Source organism: Papio anubis, chromosome 4 (genome assembly GCF_008728515.1).
Source record: "Papio anubis isolate 15944 chromosome 4, Panubis1.0, whole genome shotgun sequence".
In the NCBI taxonomy this organism is placed as follows: Eukaryota; Metazoa; Chordata; class Mammalia; order Primates; family Cercopithecidae; genus Papio; species Papio anubis.
In genome coordinates, this window is record NC_044979.1 from 161393567 (window position 1) to 161421341 (window position 27775).

The following is a 27775-nucleotide window of genomic DNA, read 5'->3' on the forward strand; positions in this document are numbered from 1 at the left end:
ATGTTGGTTGCATACCATCTTCAGGTTCCTGCGGTAGTAGTTGGTGCAACAGGGCAGTAACTGATTAGGTTGACTATTTCCAAGCAGGTAGAATTGCAAATTGACAAATTAAAACCCATGAAGATGGGGCTTTTCCCTAAAGACTAGTTCTAGAACTTTATACAGTGATGAGCCAAACACAGAATTTACTTCCAGTTCCCGCCATGAAATCTAGGACATGCGTGTTATTTTCTGTGCTTCAGCTTCTCTCTCTCTAACACCGACAATGACAATTTTTAATATGCAGATGGATGTGGAGATTATAAAATTTGAACTAGGCCGGGCACGGTGGTGCGCGCACCTGTAATCCCAGCACTCTGGGAGGCCGAGGCGGGCGGATCATGAGGTCAAGAGATAAAGACCATCCCGGCCAACATGGTGAAACCCTGTCTCTACTAAAAATACAAAAATTAGCTGGGTGTGGTGGCGCATGCCTGTTAATTCCCAGCTACTCGGGAGGCTGAGGCAGGAGAATTGCTTGAACCCAGGAGGTGGATGCTGCAGTGAGCTGAGATCACACCACTGCACTCCAGCCTGGTGACAGAGTGAGACTCGGTCTCAAAAAAAAAAAAACAACAAAACAAAACAAAACAAAACAAAACACATAAAGCCCATGCGTAGTTTTCCTACCGTACTAACTATTAAAATGGAAGCAGTAAGCCAGGCACAGTGGCTTACGCCTGTAATCCCAGCGCTTTGGGAGGCCGAGGCGGGCGGATCACAAGGTCAGGAGATAGAGACCATCCTGGCTAATACGGTGAAACCCCGTCTCTATAAAGATACAAAAAATTAGCCGGACGTGGTGGTAGGCGCCTGTAGTCCCAGCTACTCAGGAGGCTGAGGCAGGAGAATGGCATGAAGCCGGGAGGCGGAGCTGAGGTTTATTTAAGGGGGAGAACATCAGCAATCAAGGTAACAAAATTTCTTCTGAAGCAAAGCAAGACCCTTTAGATAAAGCAGTTGCCACAAGCACAATCAGCTCCCAGCTCAGAAAGCAAACGACGAAACAAAACAAAAAACAAAACAAACATGTTAAAATTTAAAATCCCAACAAAAATTCCCAATATCAGCCCTAGGTTTTTATTAAATAACCGCAGTAAACATCCAGAGAGGAAAAAAAGCATTTTTATGTTTACATAGATATAAAAATATTTACATTTATATAAAAATATAAATATATAGCTCATTTATATTTATAAAGATGTAACTATAGTTCATTTATATTTAAAGATATAAATATAAATATAGTTCATCATTTTAGTCAAGAATAAAAATTTAAATAATCAGAAACACAAATGTCCTCATGGCTAGATGAAGTTCCTGATTTTTATCATAATTATAGTAGTCGTCCCTTATCTATGGTTTTGCTTTCCACAGTTTCAGTCCAAAAACATTAAATGGAAAGCTCTATAAACGAGATTTATTTTTCTTTTATATTTATTTATTTTTTTGAGATGGACTCTCTATTGTCCAGGTTGGAGTGCATTGGCGCAATCTCGGCTCACTGTAACCTCTGCCTCCCAGGTTCAAGCGATTCTCCTGCCTCAGCCTCCTGAGTAGCTGGGACTACAGGTGCACGCCACCACACCGGGTAATGTTTGTATTTTTAGTAGAGACGGGGTTTCACCATGTTGGCCAGGATGGTCTCGATTTCCTGATCTCGTGGTCCACCCGTCTCGGCCTCCCAAAGTGCTGGGATTACAGGTGTGAGCCACCATGCCCGGCCTATATTTAATTTTAAGAAAGAGACAGGGTTGTCCTATGTTGCCCAGGCTGGTCTCAAACTCCTGGCCTCAAGAGATCCTCCTGTCTTGGCCTCTGAAAGTGCCAGGATTACAGGCATGAGCCACCACGCCCAGCCAACAATAAGTTTTAAATTGTGTACCATTCTGAGAAGTGTGATGAAATCTCAAACCCATACGGTCCAGAAAGTGAATCATCCCTTTGTCCAGCGTCACCATGCTGTACATGCTACCTGCCCATCGGTCACTTGATCATAGTGCTTGTGTTAAAGTAACTCTTATTTGACTTAATAACGGCCCCAAAGCACAAGAGTAGTGATGGTAGCAGAGTGTCATAATTGCTCTATTTTATTATGAGTTGTTGTGAATCACTTACTGTGCCTAATTTGTGAATCCAACTTTATCACAGGTATGTACACATAGGAAAAAACATAGTATACATTGGGTTTTGTACCATCCAAGGTTTCGGGAATTCACTGGGGGTCTTGGAAGGTATCCTCTGCAGAGACGGCAGGACTACTATAATTATAAGCATTGGTTCAGTGTTTTAATATTTTCTTTGCAGCATCTTGAATCTTACATAGGAAATAAAGATAGAAGTTCCTTAAGCTGTTTAATTTGCATGTGTTTTTCAAAACATACATGTATTGCTAATATGACAAGCAGTGCAAACAATTTGCTAATACAACACACATTAGCAAATCCCAACTCTCATACTCCCCTTCTTTTCTAAAATGTTTCTTATGTGAAACCCAATTCCGACTATTTTCTTGATTTTCCTTTTTAAAAAAGGACTTGAGAGACTTATACTTAAAGCAGAAGCAAACCCAGCCCTCTGTCAGCTAGTAGAAAAATAAGCTGTCCTCAATTCCTACAAATTTTCCTAGATTATAGCCACACAGAACATTTGTTGTATAAATACATACACTGTGTTCCAAACACACTCTTACCTAAGATCCCTTAGACTACACTTCAAATGCCTAAGCCCATTAGGGTCCCCCTACATGGACAAACCTCCTCTGCTCGCAGTGAAATAATGCTAACCCCTCTTAGGGAATGTTTTCTGGTATTTATCAGTGTACCTCACATCGCTATTAAGTACGTATCTGTACTGCCTGCCTGGTGAAAAGCTTTCCTCAAGGGCAGGAAACATAATGTGACATGCTATAGCCTCCCCGTGGAGCTCCACATCCATCATCTTGGGCTTTCAGACTATCAGGAGGCTGCTGACCCCCAACTCCTTTTATATGGTGCTCCCACCCTCAGCTCTCTGAAGGAGAACTCATTAGTGACTGTATTTCAACTCTGCAGTGCCATCCCTATACTTCATGAGAGCCCAAGAAAACCAAACTGTACATAGCATTCTCTCCCTCAAGGGCTTTCATGAACACACAAAGGCTGCTGCTAGATAAGGAAGAAATTTGACTGGAGGTGAGGATAAGTCTGAGCCACAGGTGGCATGTCAACACCCATGGGTGCATGGTGGCTTGCGCCTATAGTCCCAGCTACTCGGGAGGCTGAGGTGGGAGGAGAGCTTGAGCGAGGAAGTCGAGGCTGCAGTGAACCGTGACCACATCACTGCACTCCAGTCTGGGCAACAGAGTGAGACCCTGCCTCAAAAACAAAAACAAAAACAAAACATAACAAAAAAACAAAGAAAACCCCCCAAAAAACCATGGGTGGACTCAAACTAGGCATCTGGAAGAAGCAGTTAGTCCAGGAAAGGAAAGCAGGGAAATACCCAGAGAGACAAGGGAAGATGAGAAACAGACAAGACTGGATCTAGCCGAGACAGGATCTGACAGGGCCTGCCTGTGCCCTCTAACTCTTGTGAGTCTTGGGATGTGCATTTGGATTCCAGGAGATGCCTTGTCCCCTTCAGTAAGCCCTATTTCTAAACGTAAGCTACTTTAGTAGTTTTATGCTCCTTCCAACTGAACAAAAGCCAAGACAAAGGCCTGGCTTGCATAACTAATTCCCACCACATGATCCCCTCAATCTCTGTGTGCAGACCATTCTATCTTACCGCTGCATCCTCCACTTTCCTTGATCACTTTATCTGATCCCTGAGCACTTTCTACCTCCTAGTCTGCTGATGGGCTGTCTGTCCTATTAGAATATACACTCCTTGAAGGCAGGGACAATATGATTCATCTGGTGTTCCCTCAACAGTGGCCAACCCTGGGATAGCACAGTAAGTGTCTGATAAGCATTTAATTAATATTCCTGGTTAAGGTCAGAATCCATTCAATCAGGGACTTTCAGAATATATTAAGTTCCCTTTGGGTATTATAAACCTATCTCTTAAATAAGATATTCTAAATAGTTGTTGGATTATGGGCTTTTGAGGAAAATAAGTATCTCAATGCCTTTCAATATTGTTCTTCCAAGCAGATATGACAGCTTATACAAATCATAGCATCTGCTATAAGCAGCAGTAGATTACTGTAAATAGGCACTCAGCTGAGGAAGACATTTAGGAAGAGTGACAAGTTTAGCTCTCACTTGGGCTAATGGGGCCCATTCAGTTAGTACAGGAATCTGAAAAGCAGCCTACCTACCTGGTCATACAGTCATGTTTTGTCACTGAAAGTGAATGTGTCAGTACATGAAATAATTTTAAGAGTGCATAAGAAATCCCAAAGACTAACAACCAGGAAAGAAGGAGAACAGAGACAATCTTAGATCCCTATTAAAAGCTTATCATTGGTAGCCTAAGTACTTTTGTCTACTGAAGAAATAGCTTAAAACCTGGTCACCATCAGAATGTGTTGTTCCACATTTTAAAAATCTGAAGTCTCTCTTCTCACTATCTCTCCAAGTTGGAAATGTATTGATCTCAGACAAGATGACATTTAAGTTGCTAAATACGTAAAGCAAGAAAAGACATTGATGATATTTAAGAAAGCCAAGAAGATAAATATATATATTTAAAAAAACTTCGTAAAGCCGTATGTTGTCAGAGTCCTACAGAAACTCTGTCTCTATTCCCAATATTAAGGGCAAATGGAGAACCTAAAAATCCCTTTTGTAAACAGGCCACCTAAGACAGGTGATTAATGCTGAAAGTCTGAATTATGATCAAAAGTATTTTAAAAACACAAAATCAAATGTGGCTAACAAAAGACTGCAAACAAAGTTAATGAACAGAGTAAACGGAATTGGAAATTGTTACTGATTCTGAAAACAGTTTGTCCACTTTTTTATTTAGTCATTCAATTATTAAATTCACCTTTGACCAAATTCTCAAAGACATTTCTTTTTGAAAACACTAAAAATTATGTGGTACTAATAAGATGTTTTAAATATATTAGCAAAACATCAATTAGTAACATGTGATGCTTTAGCACATCTTAATTTACAGACTTTACAGGTCACTAGAAGAGATGAGCAACAAACCCGCATGTGTTTTGCCAGGATTGCTGGAGAACCTGAACAGTTAAGATAAAAACCTTGCATTCCAGACTGACTCAGGAACAAGAGTGACTAGATTTGATCATTACTGCAATTGAGTGAAAGGTGGATGGGAGGGTTCATTTTACTCTTCTTTCTACTTGTACATATGCTTGCAATTTTGCATTTAAAGCACTGAAAATTTAAATAAATAAATTTAGTCCAGAGGAAACAGCCAGTTTTCTAAATTTATAACTGCATGTGTAAAAGGAAAAAAAAACCCCCAAGATCCAAATTGTGTCTGCATGACTGCAGCTAGCATATATGAATATATACATGAAACAGAATCAAATGCTCTATAGAAAAATGTTTCAGAGATAGCCTACCTTGTATATTTTCATCTTCTCAAAGCTTTTCCATACCAGTCTCTTTTTCAAAGAACATATCCAAGAAGAAAGTAAGAAAAATGTCATAACTGAGGGTTTCCTAAGTACCAGACATCATTGCAAATGTTTTATGTGTAGCACATCATAATCCTGAGTTAGAAATCGCTCCCTTTTATGTAAGATGAAACCAGAACAACTAAAATAGATGCCATTTCTAAGCATTCAAAGAGTACATTAATTATAAATTTTAAACTACTCGGACTTAGGCATATAAACCAAGACAAAGCAAGTCCTAGACAATATATACTTCTGTTTCAGGATTTCAATGACATTCTTTAAATTTTCCTGGAATTCAAAGAAATATCACATCTTAAACTGTTCTCAAAAAAAATTATTTTATTAACGAGGAATACTGAAAACAGAATCTCTAATTTAATTGAGAAAGAGAATTGGAAAATGAAAACGTTCTCTGCTTGCAACTTAATGAGGCGCTGAGAGCTGATGAAACGCTACTGCAATAACGGGAGGTATCAGCGTGCTATGTTTCCAAATGATGGCCTTATGTAAAAGCAAAGGCGGTAAAATGCTGCAGGGCGTTAGCCTATTTCCCAATAATTTGGCCAAACTCTACTTCTGACATTCTAAATAAATATATTGCTATATCCACACTTTCATACTCAGAGTTGGAAAATACTGTCAAAGAACCTTGTTTGATAGATAAGCTATTCTAATTTCAAAATGTTGAATGAAAAACAAATTGGGGTGGGGGGGAAGAGATGGGAGAGAAATCAAAATAAATAGGACAGGACACAAATGTGAAAACACGAGCAGATGTGTACACATAGCCTAGATTCTCCTCTTCTCTCTCTCTCAACATAGAGCTAATTTTCTTATTTTAAAATATCCAAACTGGCTTCAACTTTTTTAGCCCTAGAAGAAATCCTATGGTCAGTAAAGCAATCCTTACATTTATACAGACCAGAAGTGCATAAAATATATCCACACTCACGTATAAACAGCCTGATCCCTCTATTCAAAAACTGTCTCATTTAATATGAATTTGAGATCTTTCAAATTCCAAAACCACACTGTATACGTGCCTATGATTTGTCAATTTTCAGCCTACAAGGGTGAAGGGTACCCATAGCAAAGTAATAATGGTCAAGAATGTACCAGGCCTTCTACCATAGGATAATGTATATAGTACACCTTCCAACTTGCTAAGATTAAAAAGACCACCTCTGTTGTTTGCTTTTTATTTAATTTTAATTTCATACAACTGTAGAATGGAAAAAGAAAGGTTGAGAAACAATTCTTGTCTGGGAATCCCATGTTCAGTTACGTATTTTAGAGGAGAAAGTTGGGCAAAGGAAATGGTTTTGCTCAACTCATCTAACAGGTGGTTTTCGCTTTGTGCAGGCACCTCTGTGCTTGTTTGCTGATCCTGTTAATCTACAGACAAAGTAACTGTTCACTTAAAGCCAGAAGGTTAAAGAGGCAGAGAACAGATAATGTTAAATGGTGGAAAAGAAAACAGGAAAAAGAGAATATACCCATAAACCAATAAAAGAGATAAACAAAGCCACGTTCACCTGTCTAACTGTCCCAATTGGAAATCTCTGCCTGCATTTCGGGCTTAACCTGTTCCCAGTTACCTCCAGAGACCTGCTCCGCAGTGTAAGTTACCAGAAACATCAACACTTTCAGGAAGCCCCTAGCCCCAGCTCCAAGAAGTGCTCTGCATGTTATTAATAGGAATACAGAGGCTGGAAGAGCCGCTTTAACTTCTCTCTCTTTTCTTTTTTTTTTGAGATGGAATCTCACTCTGTCTCCAGGCTGGAGGGCAGTGGCGTGATCTTGGCCCACTGCAGTCTCGGCCTCCAAGTTGAAGCATTTCTCCTGCCTCAGCCTCCCGAGTACCTGGGACTACAGGCGTGCACCACCATGCCCAGCTAATTTTTGTATTTTTAGTAGAGACAGGGTTTCACCATGTTGGCCAGGATGGTCTCGATCTCTTGATCTTGTGATCCGCCCGACTCATCCTCCCAAAGTGCTAGGATTACAGGTGTGAGCCACTGCGCCCGGCCCAAGTTCTCTCTTTAAAAGAGGAAGAATAGTATGGGGACTCATCCAATTTCTTGCTTAACTGATAATATGTAACTTTTACAACACTTGCCTGTGTGTTTCTATCATAAAGTGAGGATATGGTTTAAGACTGAGGACACAGTCTGAAAACTGAACAGGCAGCCTTCCTGGACAGCTCAGGTGGCAAAGACCAATGATGCCCTTAATACGGCACCTCTGGGTATCATGAATGAGGGGATGGACAGGATGATCTCCCACAACGCTTTTCACACTATTATTTTGTAATCTGAATTCCTTCTCTCCCCAATCTAACCTACTCTTGGAAACTAGCTAATTTTTCTAAAAGTGTCTTGACCAGAAAGCATTCATGCTAAATATCTGCCAATGCTTTCACTTATCTCCAGAATAAGACCCTCTAATTTGCAACCTCATTCTCCCTTTCCAATTTTCTAAATTGTCTTCACAATTTAATTGCATTAATAGATTCATAAGGTCCTTACGGGCCAAGAATGGTATCCCGACACTCAACAACACCTGACACAAAAACCTAACCATGCCCAATAAATATAGACTAAATTTGCCTGTATTAAAGTTAGGAAGAAATAGATTCTTGGGATGTAGAATTGAAGTATACTTCTTTTATTCTTCTCAAATCCCAAAGCCTTTGGTTTAAATAAAACTATGTTTTTTAAAAACTTCATTTCATCCCAAGGAAACAGGACAATAAAATCTAACAATTTTAATTTTTAGCCCCTGGTTTTAGAATATGTTTCAAGGGGAATATTATTTTTGTTTTGTTCTATTTATAAATTTGTTCTATTTATAAAAATCCTCAGGCCAAAATTATGGTACTATAAGAGTTTATTAAAGCAAGTGGCCACTTTATGCTGTTAAATGATGAATAACTGCCAGGCACAGTGGTTCACACCTGTAATTGCAGCACTTTGGGAGGCCAAGGCAGGTGGATCACTTGAGGTCAGGAGTTCGAGACCAGCGTGGCCAACATGGTGAAATCCCATCTCTAGCAAAAATACAAAAATTAGCTGAGAATGGTGGTGGGCGCCTATAATCTCAGCTACTTGAGAGGCTGAGGCACGAGAATCGCTTGAGCCCAGGAGACAAATATTGCAGTGAGCCAAGATTGTGCCATTGCACTTCAGCCTGGTTGATGAAGTGGGACTCTGTCTTAAAGAAAAAAAAAGATAAATCATTGACGTAGTCGTATTTGAGTTGTTTCCATAATGCTACAAGAGACACTTTTTGCTTCTAGTATAGAACAGAGGAAAAGCACTGTTTTCTATCAAAGAATGCCAAAAGAAAGTAACTCGACACTCTGCCGTGGTCATCTATGATTCACACAAACTACCCTAAACACTAAACAAAAAGAACAATATAAGGATCTTGCATGCTTAATTGCTTAATGTGTTCAGAAGCATACTTTGTAATATTACAACCAAATATTTTAAGTCATACTATGGATTTATGACTTTACTATTGAGTTATCATGGCCTTTGCATTTGAAGTGGATAAAAATAAACTGAAGGCAAATCTGGACTATGGGCCAACATTCCGCTAACTCTGGCCTAAACATGTCTTTAGAATTCTGACGACGGAAGGCTAGGCGCAGTGGCTCATGCCTGTAATCCCAGCACTTTGGGAGGCCAAGGCAGGTAAATCACTAGAGTTCAAGACCAGCCTAGCCAACATGGTAAAACCCCATCTCTACCAAAATACAAAAATTAGCCACATGTGGTGGTGTGCACCTGTAATCCCAGTTACTCAGGAGGCTGAGGCATGAGAATCACTTGAACCCAGGAGGCAGAGGTTGGAGTGGGCTGAGATCATGCCACTGCACTCCAGCCTGGGCAACGGAGTGAGATTCTGTCAAACAAAAAAAAAAGAAAAGAAAAAGAAAAAAAAGAATTCTATCAATGGAAAGAAATGGTCTCTGCAAAAGGAAAGTACAGGCTCCATTTTATGGGAGGCTCTCTCAGCATAAGCTGGATACAGAACTCCTACCCATACCGTTCCAATTTCTGTGCCAGAAACCGACCATGCACAAGCATTTACCTAATGATGACTTAGCGTGCTGTAGGTCAGAGCTAAGTGTTGGAAAAAATCCATTGTAAGGCATGATCCCTAGAAATGTTAATTCTCACAACACTTTGGGTCTGTAGGGCTTTTGCCTACAGAAGCCACAGTAGGTCTCGGTCTTAGCTCAAAATGCTGCCTTACTGTGAATGGCTTAAAACAACAACAATGTCTTTTGTCACAGCTCTGGAAGCTGGAAGTCCAAAACCAAGGTGTCAGCATGACCAAGTTCTGGTGAGGCCGCTCTTCCTTCCTTGCAGATAGCCACCTCCTCGCTGTGTCCTCGTGTGACTTCTTCTTTGTTTGAGCAGGAAGAAAAAGGCAAGCTCTTTGGTATCTTTTCTTATAAGGGCAATAGTTCCATCACCAGGGCACATACGACCTCATCTAACAATTATCACCTCCCAAAGGTATCATCTCCAAATACCATCATGCCTGGGGTTAGGGTTTCAATATTCAAATTTTGGGGGAACACATTCATCCCATAACATACTTGAAAAAAAAGGGGGGGAAAAATCTCAAATGGTGCTAACACAAAATATTTTTTAAAAGCATTGAAGGCAGGTATTTGAATGATGACTAGGCAGAGGCAAAACTATTATGATTGGGAAAGAGGAAAGAATACACTAGCACAAAGAATTTGGAAGACTTGGGATTAAACAAAGACTCAATTTAAACCATAAGATCCAAGTTATCTTCTCAATCAAACTTTACAAGGGTTTATAACCAAGAGCAAAGATAAAAGACTGTGTTTTTACTTTTTCTCTTGAATCTTGCTCTTGACCAAAAACTGGATCAAATAAATCAAGGGCAAAAAAACCCACTATGAATAACAACAAAACAACCCAGTAACACAAAATACAAATTCAGAAAAGCATGAGATTATGAAAGGAGCACAGTAGATAATTCACAGTCGAAGAATGTATTTATCATCATGTTAAGCTAAGCACCAACATGTATAATGCAAAGCAATCCTTTGGAAAAGCTAATTAAATGAGTTAAACTGGTGAGCAGACAGTCAAAATGACGTGACAGTGATGAGTTCTGTTGGTTTTGTTCTATCCTAGGACCAGACTGCTAACAGCCACCTCAGACTTAGCCAGCTAGCTATCTCTAAAATATTTTGGTCACGAGAGACACAAAGTGAGAAGAGAAAGTAAAAAATTCATCCACCACTACTGGGAGAAAAACAAATTGTTAAATGAGTAGCTCTGTTAATGAACTAATGGTTTCCACGCATTTTTTTCAAAAAAAAAAAAAAAAAGGAAGAATTTTCCCAATGACAGATATCAGAATACCGTGAATTTTCATGGTTCTGAATCAAACACCCGTCAATCAGGAATTCTATACCTAACGCAGCAATTTTCAATAATAAGAAAACATTGTTCAACAATAAGAATGATTAAGATGAAACTCATCCAATAAAAGGGAATCAAAATATTAATAAAATACAGGGTTTGAGATGATCTGATGAAAAGACTAGCTGTAAACAATGAGTCCGGTTACAGACAGACCCTATGAATGAGAATTATGGCAACAGAGGAGATGGTAAGATTATAACTTTGAAAATATAAAAATAATACAACTTATAAAACCCGTGAGAAAGAAACATGGTAACATTGTGAGAGTATTCTTTTCCTTGTCATTCCTAGCAATGAATCCATCAATACTGTTTAAAAAATAAAAACATGAAGTTAAAAAAAGAAAGGCAAAATGAACACTCTCCAACACACACACGAAAATCCAAGCCTACAAATGAGAACTATTCATTATTTCTAATTATAAAAGAAAAACACCAGAACAGCTACAATGTGGAAAGTGGCAGGAAGATCGTGAAATATCTATAAAGAATGTTCTAGAAAATTCAAGATACACAATTTGACAGAAAATGTCAACACTGTCTAAAACTTCTGAGTGAACTTCTCTCCCTGACGCCTGCTCAATACTCCCCAAAAAGCCACTTAAAATCCTAATGCATGATGCACTCTCTCACCTCGTCCTGTCCAGCCTACAAGCCTTTTCTAATCCATACCCACTGTGTTGCAGCACTGGGGTCATTCTTTTATTTTGCCCATGCCATTCTTCATCGCTCTTCTGGTAACAGCTCCTCTCCCCACATCACATGGCCACATGTACAAGGCCAAGATGGGCAAGTCCTGATACTTTGAGTCCCTGAAGATATGGTGGCGGCTCCAAGGGCGGATGTGTAACTCAAAGCAGTGCCAACCAGAAGCACTCCCTGATAATGCGCATGGGCAGAACAAAGTTGGGATGCCAAACTGGGACTAACACTACCAGAGGTAGTGGCTACCAACGTCCCTGGTCTCCTGGAGGACGCCCATCTTAGCAGAAGAAAAGGAGCAAACACACAGCAGGAAGGTAAGCAGAAACAAAAGAGACCCTAATGGGGAAATACTGACTCTCGGTTCCAGCACCTGTGGATCTCATTTCTGTGTGCATTTTTAAGAAATTGTGTAAGCATCCCCTGCACTACGATCCTTCCCATCAATGGGAGAAAATATTCTCCATATATAAAACACAAATTGTTTAGGGGGTTTTTATCAACTGGCAAAAGAAACTGCCTAATTAACCCACCCTTACTATCTCCCCAGTCTTTCTCAGAAAACGAGATGTTCCCTACCCCTTCCAAGACCCAGCCAATCACATATCCACCACTGGATCTCCTTTCTCCCTAGTTCTTACAGAACTGAGTACTAAGGTTATAGCTTACTGTGACCTTGTACTCCTGGGCCCAAGTGACGCTCTCACTCAAAGTGCTGGGACTACAGGTTTGAGCCACGGAGCTGGGCCAAAACCTAGTTCTTAGAGATACCTGCGGCTAGTGCTTAGGATGGATATCAGTCCTTCCCACGGTTTAGTTTAAGCTTCCTTCGGCCCAAATTCCTTCCATTTAAAAAGCAAAATCACAAAGTCTTTCCTTTTGTCTTGAATGACCTCAAGCTTTTTGCCTCTAGGTCTTTCCTCCAGGAGTCCACAGCTGACTTCACCACTGACTCACGTTGTTTTTCCTGCAAGGGACTGTAATTTAACTTCTCCCCATGCTATTCCACAGGGTCATCAATGACCTTTTATTTGCCAGATCCTAACAATGTTTTGTCACACACACACACACAAATGCCCAAAAACAAGATATGAGCAAAAGAGATTCCTGAGTATCTTAGCAGTGAAATGCAGGTGTTGTCTTTCAGACCCTGAGGGTGGTGGGGAAAGGATTATCTGATTCTACAGCATGTTCCTCCGGTTGACTTGCTACTAAAGAAGCTATTTTACAACTTACACCCATAAAACTCTTACACCCTTATTATTTACATCCTTACAAGCTATTTTGCACCCTTACAGCTTTGTAAAGATGCATACTGCAGACCCTCATAGCAATGCAAGTGTTCCTGTACCATGCAAATAATTTGACGATATTCCAGATAATTCCAGATGATTCCTGTTCATAGCCATGCAAATCAAGTATGCTGGGGAAGGAATTTTAAATCTCTCCAAGTCAAAATGAACCAGTTTTCACATCTTACAGTTCATCTCATTAATGAATTGAATAAAATATTTGACATGTGTTCAGTCTGCATGACAGACATGATTTTACCTTGTCAAAAAGTACACTTCAACTGCTTTCTGTTTGCATCATGCTTGCACTCTTACCTTTCCCCTCATTTAGAAATTTATATAGCTTGACTTCCAGCATGTTACACCTCCTACTTCCTACTCTATCTCTCTGGTCACTGCTCATCTCCGTCATGGGGAATCATGGGGAATCATCTCTCTTTGTTTGCCTTCAATGTTGCAATTCCCCAAGGTGCTTTCCTTGGGTTCTTGTCCACAGGTGTCACTGAGTGGGTAAAATGAGTGCAAGTCTAGGCCGGGTGCAGTGGCTCACGCCTGCAATCCCAGCACTCTGGGAGGCCGAGGAGGGTGGATCACAAGGTCAGGAGTTCGAGACCAGCCTGGCCAACATGGCAAAACCCTGTCTCTACTAAAAATAAAAAAAATCCCGGGCATGGTGGCGGATGCCTATAATCCCAGCTGCTTGGGAGGCTAAGGCAGGAGAATTGTTTGAACCCAGGAGTTTGAGGTTGCAGTGAACTGAGATTGTGCCACTGCACTCCAGCCTGGGCAACAAGAGCAAGACTCCATCTCAAAAATAAAATAAAATAAATAAATAAATAAAGTCTAGTGACTTCCGGTTGCTACAAAAATAAAGCCCAAATCCATTAAAATGGCTCACAAAATATGATGTTTTGGACCTTTCTTACTTATGGTGCCTAATGCTGAAGAATCTGGCTGGTGTATATCATCTGACAAGACTTCCGTGGGTGGGTGGTAGGCAGAGGATAGATAATACCAGAATTGCAAGAGGAAGGCGACAGCGAAGGGCTAATTCTCTCCACTCACGGTGGCCACCAACAATCTGGTAAAGTCCAGAACTGGGAAGAACCACTCTGTGCTTAACCCTGTGATGCAGTTTGGCTCTGTGTCCCTACCCACATCTCATGTCGAATTGTCATTCCCAGTGTTGGAGGTGGGGTCTGGTGGGAAGGGACTGGATCATGGGGGTGGTTTTAATGGTTAAGCACCATCCCTCAAGTGCTGTCCCGTGACAGTGTTCTCATGAGATCTGGGTGTTTGAAAGTGTGTAGCACCTCTCCCTTCACACTCTCTTTCTTGCTCCAGCCATGTGAACATGTGTCTGCTTCCCTTTCACCGCCTGCCATGATTGTAAGTTTCCTGAGGCCTCCCCAGCCATGCTTCCCGTACAGCCTTCAGAACTGTGAACCAATTAAACCTCTTTTATTTAGAAATTACTCAGTCTCAGGTAATTTATTATACCAATGTGAGAGCAGACTAATATACCCTGGGATAAATAACAGGCTAAGACAGAAAGTAAAGCTACCCAGCCATTAGTAGGATCTCTAAGTGAAATGGGAAAAGAGGGGTGTTCCTGGGGTCAAGAAGAGTAATTTTTGTATGGCCACCATACAAATGTGAAAACATCTGGTTATTCATACGTGAAACTAAGGGAGGAAAAACTTACATGCAAACTATGACACATGTATCAAAATAGTCGATTCACCAGAAAAGGACAATCTGGTCAATGTCATAAACTAAATTTTAATTCTAGCCTTTAAAAAAAGTTTATTTAACACTCAGAACACACAATCTGTAAGCATATATCCAAAAAAATAAAATGGTATCAAAAACATATAAGTACGCACAGAGTTCTGATTTATAACATTTATAACTTATCTACATAATTGTACTACAAGATCTCTTCAGCAGAATGCGAATATTATTTCTAAAATTGATACTTTATAAAAGTCATACCCAGGCAAAAGTTGATTTATTATCAATCCATACTTAGTAAATCAGCACAGAGAATGTTCTTGTAAAAATAAATATCATGGGCCATACGTGGTAGTTCATGCCTGTAATCCCAGCACTTTGGGAGGCCAAGGTGGGTGGATCACAATGTCGGTAGTTCAAGACCAGCCTGGCCAATATGGTGAAACCCTGTCTCTATTAAAAACACAAAAAAATTTAGCTGGGTGTGTTGGCTGGTGCCTACAGTCCTAGCTACTCAGGAGGCTGAGGCAGGAGAATCACTTATACCCGGAAGATGGAGGGTGCAATGAGCTGAGATTGCACCACTGCACTCCAGCCTGGGCAACAGAGCAAGACGTCATCTCAAAAAAAAAAAAAAAAACCAAACAAAAAAAACCAACATATAATGAACTTAAGCATTAGTGATTTCCACTATTCATCATTTCACATCATGGTTCATACTCCTTTCAAGATAAAAATTACTTAATATGTAATATATTGTGATAATGCAGATGATTTTTGCTTCTCAAAACACCAATTAGTAATTATTGTCCTTTCTTAAACAGAATGCTATCAAAACAAATTAAACCTTTTAATAATAATTTTAGTATTTATAATTTAAAATAAAAGGATCTCAATAGAATAGTAATATTAAACAACAAACATTCATTATCCAAGTAGGCTAAGGAAAAATTTCTAGTACAAAAAGGATTACAACAAAATAAAATGTTGCCAGGCTATCTGCTGTTTATAATGAGTGTCAAGAATTTTGCTTTGCCAACAAGCATAAGACTAATTACTTCCAATGTTCTTAAGATGCAGACACATGTCCTAGAAGAGATAACTATCTAAGAAGTGTGAGATGAAATGCCTGGAACTCCAGCTATTTTAAATTGAGTAAGAAAGGAGCACCCCGTACAGTAACAGCAAAAGGACTACAAAGAATTAAACAAAAATGAAGATCTCCACGAAATGAGGAGGCATGATTTCCAGGATATAAAGTTAAGTTTAAAAAAAAAAAGCAAAGTGCAGAAGAGTGCACTTTATATTTTTTTTTGTACAAGAAGGAAAAACATGTATTTTCTTTTGCCAAAAAAAAAATAAAAATCAGAAACAATGAAAATGTTTATCGATAGAGAATGAGTAAAAAGTGAGCTTTCCGAGTATATTTTATAGAACTAACATGATAGTCAAAAAGTAAAATTAGTAAGGGAGGAAAAAACTAAAATAGAATACAAACAGATATAAATGAACTAAAATATATATCAAGCTGGTAACAGAAAAAAATTGATTCTAACACTTTTAACCAAAAGACCTTGACTGTAGAGCCGTGGTGAGATATATACTAAAGATGAAAGGCATGCGGAGGGCTGAGCGTGGTGGCTCATGTCTGTTATCTGAGCACTTTGGGACGTCCAGCCAGAGGATGGCTTGAGCCCAGGAGTTTCAGACAGCCTGGCCAACACAAGGAGACCACATCTCTACTAAAAATTAAACAAATCGATTGGGCGCGGTAGCTCATGCTTGTAATCCCAGCACTTTGGGAAGCTGAGGCGAGCGGATCATGAGGTCAGCAGATCGAGACCATCCTGGCTAACACGGTGAAACCCCGTCTCTATTAAAAGTACAAAAAAATTAGCTGGGCGTGGTGGCGGGTGCCTGTAGTCCCAGCTCCTCAGGAGAATGGCGGGAACCCGGGAGGCAGAGCTTGCAGTGAGCCGAGACTGCACCACTGCACTCCAGCCTGGGCGACAGAGTGAGACTGCGTCTCAAAAAACAAAAATTTAAAAAATCAGTCAGGCCTGGTGGCATATGCCTATAGTCCAGCTACTCGGAGGCTGAGGTGGGAGGACTGCTTGAGCCCAGGAGGTCAAGCAAGGCTGCAGTGAGCCATAATCATGCCGCTGCACTCCAACCCGGGCGACAGAGTGAGGAAAAAAAAAAGTGCTGAGACATCTTAAACTTTACTGCTTAGTGATGGTCATAATATGACATCATAATTTTAAAAACATTTATATGTATATCATAGGGTAATGCAAATAAATATATTAATGGTATGGCAAATCATTAGGAACCAAGATTTTTACTGTAGGGTTAAAATACTGATGCAAAACATAAGAAGTTAAATTTTCTGAAAACAAGTGCACGTGATCCAACGTGAACTGCTAGCCACCAGACAGGACTTACTTCTTGGCAATACTGCAGGATGCCTTCCTTGGTATCAATGCAGGTTTTGGTCCCTGATGGATCTGAATCCCACTTCCCATTCTGGACATTCATGTGCATGTTCAGTCTGCCACAGAACATGGCGATCTGGGGTTCAGCCAGCAGGCCAGCATTGCCATCAGTGGGTACCTGAAAGAAGAAGCTTCAGTTAGTTATAGAATCCATAGTTCCAAGGCAGAGGCTGGGGGGAAGAACAGGGATCAAAAAGAGCTCTATTCTTGCTCATTCTTAATTAGGAATCAGTCCGGTCTTCAACCCTGCTTTAGATTAAGTGTTATGTATGCTACAGACATTTCTAGCCGCCTATAAGATAGTGCTTTCTTTTACACTGAAACAGAGAAGGAAATTACCAATACCGAAAGGAATTTACTCATGAAAAATTTAAACATTTTCCCATATGAGATTTTGTGGTACCTGCTGAAAGGTTCTGACAACAAAATAACATGTTTTTCTATAATAAATATAATCACTGTGGAGGCTACCGCATTCTCATAATAAACTCCACTGACTCACACAGAGCACAATGCCTGCCAGGCCCTGCCTGATGACCAAGCCTGAAAGTAATATTGTGTGCCACCTCTCAGCACTGACAGCAAGCATGGCATTGGTAGTTAACAAGTGACTGCATTATGATTTTGAACGGAAAAATTCCCTGTAGAAATCACCATCCACAAAAATAACTGAGTATGTTGGTGATTCCACCTGATTTTCCCCAGAATATTCTCTGGTTATCACTCTCTCAGCTCTTAAAAAGTCTGTTAAGGGTGCTGGTGTCTCCTCTCCCAACCATCTGCAAGGAGCCAACATTTTCTCATTCAGAGCTCTGCATAGTGCCTGCTGGGCAGTAAGTAAGCAGTCCTAGCTATTACCATTGCAGGCAACAGACCACTTCACAAACTCATGAAAAACGGTGCCTTCTGTATTTTCAAACCCTTCTGTGTACAGGCATTACCTTTACAAAAATATTTTTAAAAGAAAAAATGGAAGTCCTGAAATATCTGTATTATGTCACTTAATAGGTTCTGGTATCTCAAAAAGAAAAAAAAAATTCAGCAAGAAATGAAAAATATATCCACAGGAGTAAAGGTGTTACTTAAACCAATTAGAAGGCATATTAATCATGATAGGCCCTCCTCTGTTAAATGGGGAAATACGAGACATCATGCCAAGAAGAATGAACCTCCAGCAGAAGCCATTCGTTCACACACTCAAGAACTGGGTGATTCCATGATAACTTGTATCATTCCTAAAATCGGTCCACAGGAGGAAAAACACCAACTAAAATTGCACTGAGAAATTTCTGGTTAAAGACGTGAAATAGTTTCCAAACATTTCTTCCCACATAAATGTAAAACAGGATACATCTGGCCATTTTAGTCATTTGTACACATATTTCATCAAAACCCAACAGAGGACTTAGGTCCTCACAACAAAAAAACAAAACAGGTCTTAGACTGGACCAAGTCATGAGTGCAAAAGCTGCTGGCAAAAATCTCTAGAACCATGTTTTCAAGTAACTTTTCCAATATTTAACGAAATTCTGCCTTGACATTGCCAGATGGTTAAGTAAAAGCAGCCGATGCCAAAATATCCAGATCAATTGTAGAAATAGCTAGGACCCCTCAACTCCTCCATCTGAGCCCCTTGCCACTTCCTGTGACTTCCACGAAACTGGGGGTCTCATTCCCTGACAGATGCAGAGCAGCAAGCTAGGTAGAATGCTTTATAAATTTAAATTTCACAGCTTTCCTGGGGCATTAAGAGGAATTCATTGTCTTGATCTTAGAAATCAAAATGCAAATGTTGCCAATCTTACTGAAATAAGTAGTACAGATAATAACACTGCAAAAACATGAAAGAAAGTCAAATAATAATCAGGTACCTGTGGAAAAGGCCCTATATTAGATGCCATGGAGGGCCCTGACCTTAAGGAACGTACAATTCACTAATGGAATCGCCATTGTTCCTACAGTACTTTATTCTGTTCACCTTCCGAATTCATTCCTGTCCCCAGGATTTCCAGTCTTTGCAGCATGTTTGTAACTGTACAGAGATATTAATGAGCCTTTACCATAGTTGGTAAATATTCTGTTGAATCAATCTCCTCCTCTCTGCCTCAAACTCTCTCTGTACTTTTGTTTATCCACAATCTGTTCATTACAATGTCTAAGGAAAGCGTTCTACCTTCTTGTCAATACAAATGCCCTTCATTCCATTTCCTTCCCACAGGGAGCATTTAATTGACAATTTCTCTCCCCAGGGTAGCCAGCCTCCAAGAAGGCCCCCAGTAGTCCCGGCCTCCTGCTATTCAGGGACCTTGGGCAATCCCACAATGTATCAGGGTCTGTCTGTGCAACAAATGGAGTACGGCAGAAATGATGACGGTGTAACTTCCGAACATGTACATATTAGACTTAAAGATGCCGCAACTCTTAAAAACAAACCCTTTGCTACCAAAAAGGTCACGAAGGGCATGATGATGTGTAACATCCAAAACAAGGTCATGAAAGGCATCACAATTCTTCACTGCTCTCTGGGATCACTCACTGTGAGGGAGGTCAGCTGCCATGTTCTGAGACATCTGGTGCTAAAACCAGGAAAGTTTTTGGCAAAATACAATGTGTCACCCTACCTGACAAACCAAGTAAATGCTTCTTCATTTTTGTTTTCCTCTTTTGATTTAACTTCCTTTGGTTTCTTCTATTCTTCCTTTTGTCATCCTCCCTGCTTCTTCACTTTACAGATATTTTAATGTCATCTGTTGGCATATGTGTGTATGCTATCAAAAAGTGGTAATTTTTTAAACATTTTTTTCAAATAAATTGATTATGACCCTATAATTGTCTCACGTTCTCATCACTTTTTAATGCCATCTGTTGGCATGTGTGTGTATGCTGACTACCAAAAAGTGGTAATTTTTAAAACTTTTTTTCAAATAACTTGATTATTTGTCTCATGTTGTCTTCATTTTAATATTTAATATTTAATAATGAGAGTTTAGACTAGAAAATATATGCTTCAGTTCCTTTCAGTTTTCCACCAAATGAGATTTAATATTAACTTTAAAAATAAATGTTTGGAGAATCGTGATGATTAACATGCTCTATTTTCTTCAAGTGGAGATCGTTTAATAATTTAAACTGTGAATCCTCATAATTAGGGTAAGCTGTTGAATTAGAAATTGTAAAATTGGTTGTATGTATAGATCTTTTTACATTTGACATTATAAGAGCCCTTCACAAATAAATATCAACTCACAAAAGCCATGTTTCTCAAGCAAAATTTTTCCCCGAACCAACACCAGGTGTGTATATGGAAATCAGAGCAATTAGCTTGGAGATACAAATTGAACCAGACGCTTTCCCATTCTTACTGAAGCCCATCTGCAAACAATTCCATGCTTTCACTACATATTCCTGTCCCCTTTAATTAAAACAAGACAAACGACCCACGGCATCCTCACCTGCATCAAGTAACCCATTTATGAAACAAAGCCTGGTTGCTAAGCGCAGCCACTCCCTGGCATTCAGCCAGAAGGAAATATGGCCACATTAATCCATTGCCATCCAAGGGTTAATTCCCTTTTCCTGAATGAAGCCTCAAAGAAATGACTTAATAAATCATACACAGGGTCCTATTCAGAATCTGTTAATAAGGACACTCTTAAAATTGAAATCTTTGAGATATTTGCTGCCAGTAAAAAAGCACCGTCTTACAAAGTCATCCTAAAGATAATTATTCCTAATGTTTTTAAACATTTTTCTTTTCTAAAAGAAAAGAAATATAAATACCTTAGTAGATGGGAACTATAACCACTTAACTACTACATTTTAGTTCTATTTATGTCTTAACACTATTCTAAGGTGAGTTAAGGTTACTTTGCAAAAATCTAAGACAACATTTAAAAGATGAGAACTGTGATACAACTGGCCATTCGTGGTCTATGCATTTCTCATTCGTGGTCTATGCATTTCTAAGACTGAACATGAAGGTAATTCTTGTAAACCGAATGACTTTCCATTGACATCATAAAACTGGAGATGCTTTCCCATGGGAAAACAGTGTTCCTGACAATGAACAAAATAACCAGCTAAAAACAATGAAGCATTGACAAATTGCCTCAAAAGCAAGAGGCTGTTTACCGAGTGCTCTGAACTACAGAGACGTACATATCAAACTTAAAAATGCTGCAACTCTTAAAAACAGAAAAGAAATACTTTTGTTACCGAAAAAAAAATATTTTTGAGCCACAATACAAAGTATACTGAAGTGAAATGGACTTTCCGAAGGAATTTTTAGAAACGGTTTTAAAAGAGCCTTAAGGGGATAACATAAACAAATATAAACATATATACCCAATCTGGACCAGTCTGCAGAGGTGAACCTGGAAACCCTATGCCTACAGTTGCTGCAATTTTCAATTAAATGCAAAGCCACCTTCTTGAACAAGTTCTCTTGTTGTCCTTTCAAACAGGGTGTTCCCTTTCTTCAAAAAGTTTCTCTCTGTTATCATCTAGGAGATCAACATTCCTTATGAGCAGGCTTGGCAGCATTCCTCCCCAACAGGGTCCCATCTAGGAGGGAAGAGTGAACAAGGAGCTCTCTGTTTTGCTAGCCGAAAAGTCCTGCTTGGCAAGGAGAGGGCACAGATCCATAGCTTAGTTGCATCCGTGGATTTATGTAATTTTAAGGTTTCTGGCTAATGAAAGCCATCTGTTTTCTGCATTTGAACTAACTGCTCTCACTAGTCTAAACAGCTGGCCTCATATAATGAAGTATGTGGTACTTTTTAATCAGTTCGAACTTCTTAGAGTCAGATTCTTGCATAATCTCATTTTTTTTTTTTTTTGGATACACTGTCTCACTCCATCACCCAGGCTGGAGTGTAATGGCGTGATCTCGGCTCAATGCAACCTCTCCACCTCCTGGGTTCAAGCTATTCTCCTGCCGCAGCCTCCTGAGTAGCTGGGATTACAGGCCTGTGCTACCACGCCCAGATAATTTTTGAATTTTTAGTAGAGACAGGGTTTCACCATGTTGGCCAGGCTGGTCTCGAACTCTTGGCCTCCCAAAATGTTGGGATTATAGGCATGAGCCACTGTGCCCAGCTTTGCAGCGATACTATTTCTACCACATCCATGGTTTCCTGACATAAATTCTGGATTCCCTTAACCTGGGCATAATTCAACTATACCCCACAAGAGTGCTTTACATTTTCCTGTTAAAACATTTAAATTCTCCATTGTCAAATGTAAAGAACTGTTTTCTAGAATCATAATCGAGAAAATCTGAGTGAACCCCTTTCAAGGGAATAATTCATCTGTAGGGTTTTCTTTTAAATGCCAAAGAAAAGTATTTCCAGTGGAAGCAGAACATCTGCAGTCGCTCATTTCATCACTGAGAACTGAAATTAAAATCAGAATTACATAAGTGGACCCTAAGAGGGAGGAAAAGGCGCCGGGTAAGGATGTGTCCAAGGCCATGGGGTTACAGAGAGAGAGAAGGGAATTCAACTTATTCCGTCAAGGTTCTGTTAATGTGACTGGGCTGTCTCTCAAATTAAAATGGAAAATTGCAATTTTCCAAGGCTGTGCCCCTGTGTGTGTGTGTGTGTGTGCATGTATCTGTGGTGGGCAAAAATAGAGAAGCTAGTAAAAAAGAAAAATAAAATGTGATGACTGAAACTGCACATGGTTTCTATTTACCCTTGTGGAGAGCTGCCACATCTATTCACAGCCACTATTTGCTGCACAATTATTTCAGAGCTTGAGTTTCAGCCTAAAAATGATTTGCCGTAAAAGTGAATGGGAGAAAAACAATTCCTTTCAGTGGAGTAATCTGCATGTTTCACTCCTGGAAACTTGAAATTCTTTTTGGGTCACTGTTGATCTGGTTTCTAATTACAAGCTATCCTCCCTTGATGTTTTTCATGGTCTCTGTTGATATTAGGTTGGTGCAAAAATCGCAATTACTTTTGCACCAACCTAATACCAAGCTTTTTTTCTACTCAAAGGATAGATGTTCTCAAGTTGACCGAAAACTCCTACCCACTCATAACAAGGCCAGTAAATCATGCTTGCTGCTGGTGCCCAGTAGGAAATCAAGAGGTGCCTCAATAGGAGCCTTTGTTATTCACCACTTGTGAAATTAATAACCAACATCTGAGGCATTCATTTAGGTGGTATCCAGAAAGAGTGGCATCTACAGCTAGGACTGATGTAAATGGATATAAAACTGGAATTACAAAAAATAGAGCCTTACGCATGGCAACCAAACTCTTAGCCTCAAAAACAGTTTACAATCTAGTCAATGTCCATTTAGTCCTAAAAGGTGAATGTTTTCTTTTAACTTCATATATATACATACACACAAACATATGAAACCATACACATACTATACCATGTATACTTGTGTCTAATGTTGTACTCTTGCATTGGTAAGACTAATTCTTCTCAAGGTCACCTTGATGTAAAAACAGTTCATCTCTTTCATTCTGTCTTTATGGTTTTTCTGTGTGTCTTTTGTTTTGTTTTGTTTTCTGAGACAGTTTCGCTCAGTTGCCCAGGCTGGAGTGTAGTGGGGTGATCTCGGCTCACTGCAACCTCTGCCTCCCAGGTTCAAGTGATTCTTGTGCCTTAGCCTCTTGAGTAGCTGGGACTACAGGCATGCGCCACTACGCCCAGCTAATTTTTGTATTTTTTAGAAGAGATGGGTTTTTGCCATGGTGCCACTCCTGACCTCAAGTGATCTGCCTGCCTCAGCCTCCCAAAGTGCTGGGATTATAGGCATGAGTCACAAAGCCTGGCTTGTCTTTAAAGTTTTACTGACATGTCTCATACAGTCACCAAAGGGAAAAAAATAAAAATAAATAAATATATATATACAGTATTTGAGATCTTTATCCTATTCTGACTCTCTCAATATTGCCATATCTCATCAGCCTTGACCTTGTGAACATGGAGACAGAAAGAGGGTTATTAACAGGCAAAAATCCAACATCTACTAAGGCCTTTACTCATTATCTCATTTGACTCAGAAAAACCAAGATAAGTCACTTCCACATCTAGTCAGATAATCAGAAGGGCTCAAAACCCGCCTAGAGTCTAATCGAGAGTGTCATTCCAAAGCACACGCTTGCTTTTTGCCATAACAAGCCAGCTGGCATTCCTGGTACTAGATCTCAAGCTTTTTTATTTTTCAATCTTGAATATTATTTTCAAGTAATTTTTCCCCCATGGCAGTGCTATTTTGCATGTCTTTGTTACTGGCTTTTAAAAAAAATACTTTTAGAGCAAGTAAAATGGGAAGCAAACCCACTGCTTAAATGTCTAATTTACATTTCTCAAATTTAAATCACTAGATGTTAATATGTACTAACCTTTGGTAGTTTCCTCTTTAAGAAATCTCTCCTGAAATGCAAACACACATTTCTCCAAAGTCAGTTCTTTCCTTAAATCAAATGCAGCCAACTGCATCTGCAAACTAGGAGTCCAAATCTCCCAATGTTCCAACTATTAATGTTTTTCAACCATTACATTATTTAGTCTGTATTTTCTAGTTTTTCAACAGTTGACATATACCTACCTATATACATATACACCTGTATATATACCTGGTATACAGCTACCTGTATGGTATGTAGTGGTAGTGCTAGAATAAACACATGCACACACACACATACACATACATACACATGGTTTAAGAGCTCAATTTGCACAAATCTCAAATGCTGGTGCTTTGCTAAAATCTCATTCTAGAATTAGTGCATTTAAGTCCATGTTGCTAACAAGGTGGAGGACTTGGTAACGGGGCTCCTCAGAGATAGCGGTTTGAATGGCATTCACTGAAAGAAATTGGATAGTAACAAATAAATGATTTTCCAGTATGACTTCTACTGGTTCTGACAGCTAGGACAGATTAGCACCCAGCACAGAATACGACAAAGAACAATCAAAACCTATTATTCCTCTTCATTTTTGGTACAAGAGATATTCTACATATATTCAATTCTAATTTTCTACTGTTTTCTATCAAATGTAGCCAAGCTAAGCCAAGATCAGCTGAACCCGGAGCTTGTGGGCTATAATAAATGGTTATTGTTCTAAGCCACGAAATTTTGGAGTGGGTTTGTGGCTTTGCTGCATTTTTGTGGCAAGAGAAATTAACACAGTCATGTATTTGATAGGAATAACTAAAATACTAAGTGATAGAATCAAGGCATAGATTATTTCAGAAGGTAGAAACTTTCTCAAGTTGCCTTTTTTTAGGTATATGCAAGATCCTATTTATTGTGTTAAATAATTATTTGAAGTATTAGATGACAGGAAAGAGAAGAAGATGAAAAAACAGCTAATACACTCGTAAGCTTCACCAATACAGCTCCAGATGACCACAGGAAATCTTGCTGCATCAAATAAAATCTAGAAGGATGCAATCACATTTTTAGATAAACAGTAAAAAAATAAAAATAAAAATAGGGTTGGCACTGTGGTGGCTCATGTCTGTAATCCTAGCATTTTGGGAGGCCGAGGCGGGCAGATCATTTGAGGTCAGGAGTTCAGGACTAGCCTGACCAACATGGTGAAACCCCTTCTCTACTAAAAATACAAAACAACTAGCCAGGCGTGGTTGCTCACAGTCCCAGCTACTCAGGAGGAGTAGGCAAGAGAATCTCTTGAACCTGAGAGGCGGAGGTTGCAGTGAGACGAGATCATGCCACCGTACTCCAACCTGGGTGACAGAGTGAAACTCCATCTCAATAATAATAATAATTAATAATAATAATAGTAAAATAAAAATAAAAATAAACTTGGAGGGAAAGAAAATTTTATCAGGAGAATTTAAAGAAAACAGAACTAGCTCATCCGAAAAAACTGAGGGCAGAAGACATCTGAAGGAAAATCACAAGAAAGTACCCAATGAAATGAACAACAGTGATGGAGAAATATTTGGGGTTGGGAAGAAACATCGTAAGATCATGAGCACCTCATCAACAAGTCACTTAAATTAGATGGACAATCAACCAGCAGCATTTCCGAAGAGATTATCGAAGTTGGTAGAAAGTCAGAGATTCACACTTTTCCACAGTTTTTAAGCAGTGGAACCTTGTACTTAAAATCTGTGGGAAACCCTCATAGCTGGACACCTCCCTGCTTGAAACCTGCATTCCTGCCCCACATAGCAGGTAAAGCACTGGTGATCTAAAGCCATATGCTATGATGCTTTTAGTCACGCTCTAAAGTCATCATACTATGATTAACATGTGGCATTTCATTTGATTGTTTTTGCTTAATCCCTTGTGCTCAGGGGCTTACCTCTAGACTTTTCAATTGTAGCCTTATAGGCCTTACTGCCCTACACCCACAAGCACCTTCACTCCCTCCTGCTGCTGTTCTTGGAAACTCTCCTCCCTTACACAGTTCTTTTTATACATATATATATATATATTTTTTTTTTTTTTTTAACAAAGCATAGCCTTGTTGCCCGGGCTGGAGTGCAGTGGCCGGATCTCAGCTCACTGCAAGCTCCGCCTCCCGGGTTCACGCCATTCTCCTGCCTCAGCCTCCCGAGTAGCTGGGACTACAGGCGCCCGCCACCTCGCCCGGCTAGTTTTTTGTATTTTTTAGTAGAGACAGGGTTTCACCATGTTAGCCAGGATGGTGTCGATCTCCTGACCTCGTGATCCGCCCGTCTCAGCCTCCCAAAGTGCTGGGATTACAGGCTTGAGCCACTGCGCCCGGCTTATACATATATATTAATTTAAGCGGTACAAGTGCAGTTCTGTTATGTGGTTATACCGCATTAACCCTTGAACAACACAGGTTTGAACTGCACGGACCGGGTCCACTTATACACAGATCTTTTTCAACAGAAGTTACAGCAGGCGGGCCTGACTCTCCTGCTTCCACCTCTTCCGCCTCTGACACCTCTGAGACAGCAGGACCAGCCCCTTCTCTTCCTCCTCAGCCTATACAATGTGAAGAGGAGGAGGAGGAAGACCCTTAGGCTGGTCCACTTCCACTTAACGAATTGCCTATTTTCCCTTCCTTATGCTTTTCTTTAATAACTATTCTAATAAAGTAAGCTAGAGAAAAAAATAAGTATATTACACATATACAAAATATGTATTAATTGTTTATGTTATCAGTAAGGCTTCTGGTCAAGAATAGACTAATAATAGTTAAATTGGGGGGGAGTCAAAAGTTATACATGGATTTTTGACTGCACAGGGGTTAGCACTCCAATCCATTACTGTTCAAGGGTCAACTGTATACCGTTGAGTATCTTAAACCCATACTATCTAACAGGGCAAAAGCACTAGCCACCTGTGGTGTATGAGCACTTGGAACAAGGCTAGTGAGATGGAGAAGCTTTTCATGTTATTTATTTATACTTAATATAAATGTAGATTTAAAATCTGTTACACCATCCCATTATTAAACATTGAAGCATGTCCAGAACTCAGGT

General features: G+C 39.7%; 1 protein-coding gene across 6 annotated transcripts in view; it reads right to left on the reverse strand.

Moving 5' to 3' along the window:
• APP (amyloid beta precursor protein) overlaps positions 1 to 27775 on the reverse strand; it is a 285398-nt gene that overhangs the window by 206488 nt on the left and 51135 nt on the right. For all 6 annotated transcript variants that reach the window (XM_017956499.2, XM_017956498.2, XM_009202408.3 and 3 more), the window contains exon 2: positions 17270 to 17437. In XM_017956499.2, the coding sequence (XP_017811988.1) occupies positions 17270 to 17437 (168 nt within the window). The remainder of the gene's footprint in view (positions 1 to 17269; positions 17438 to 27775) is intronic.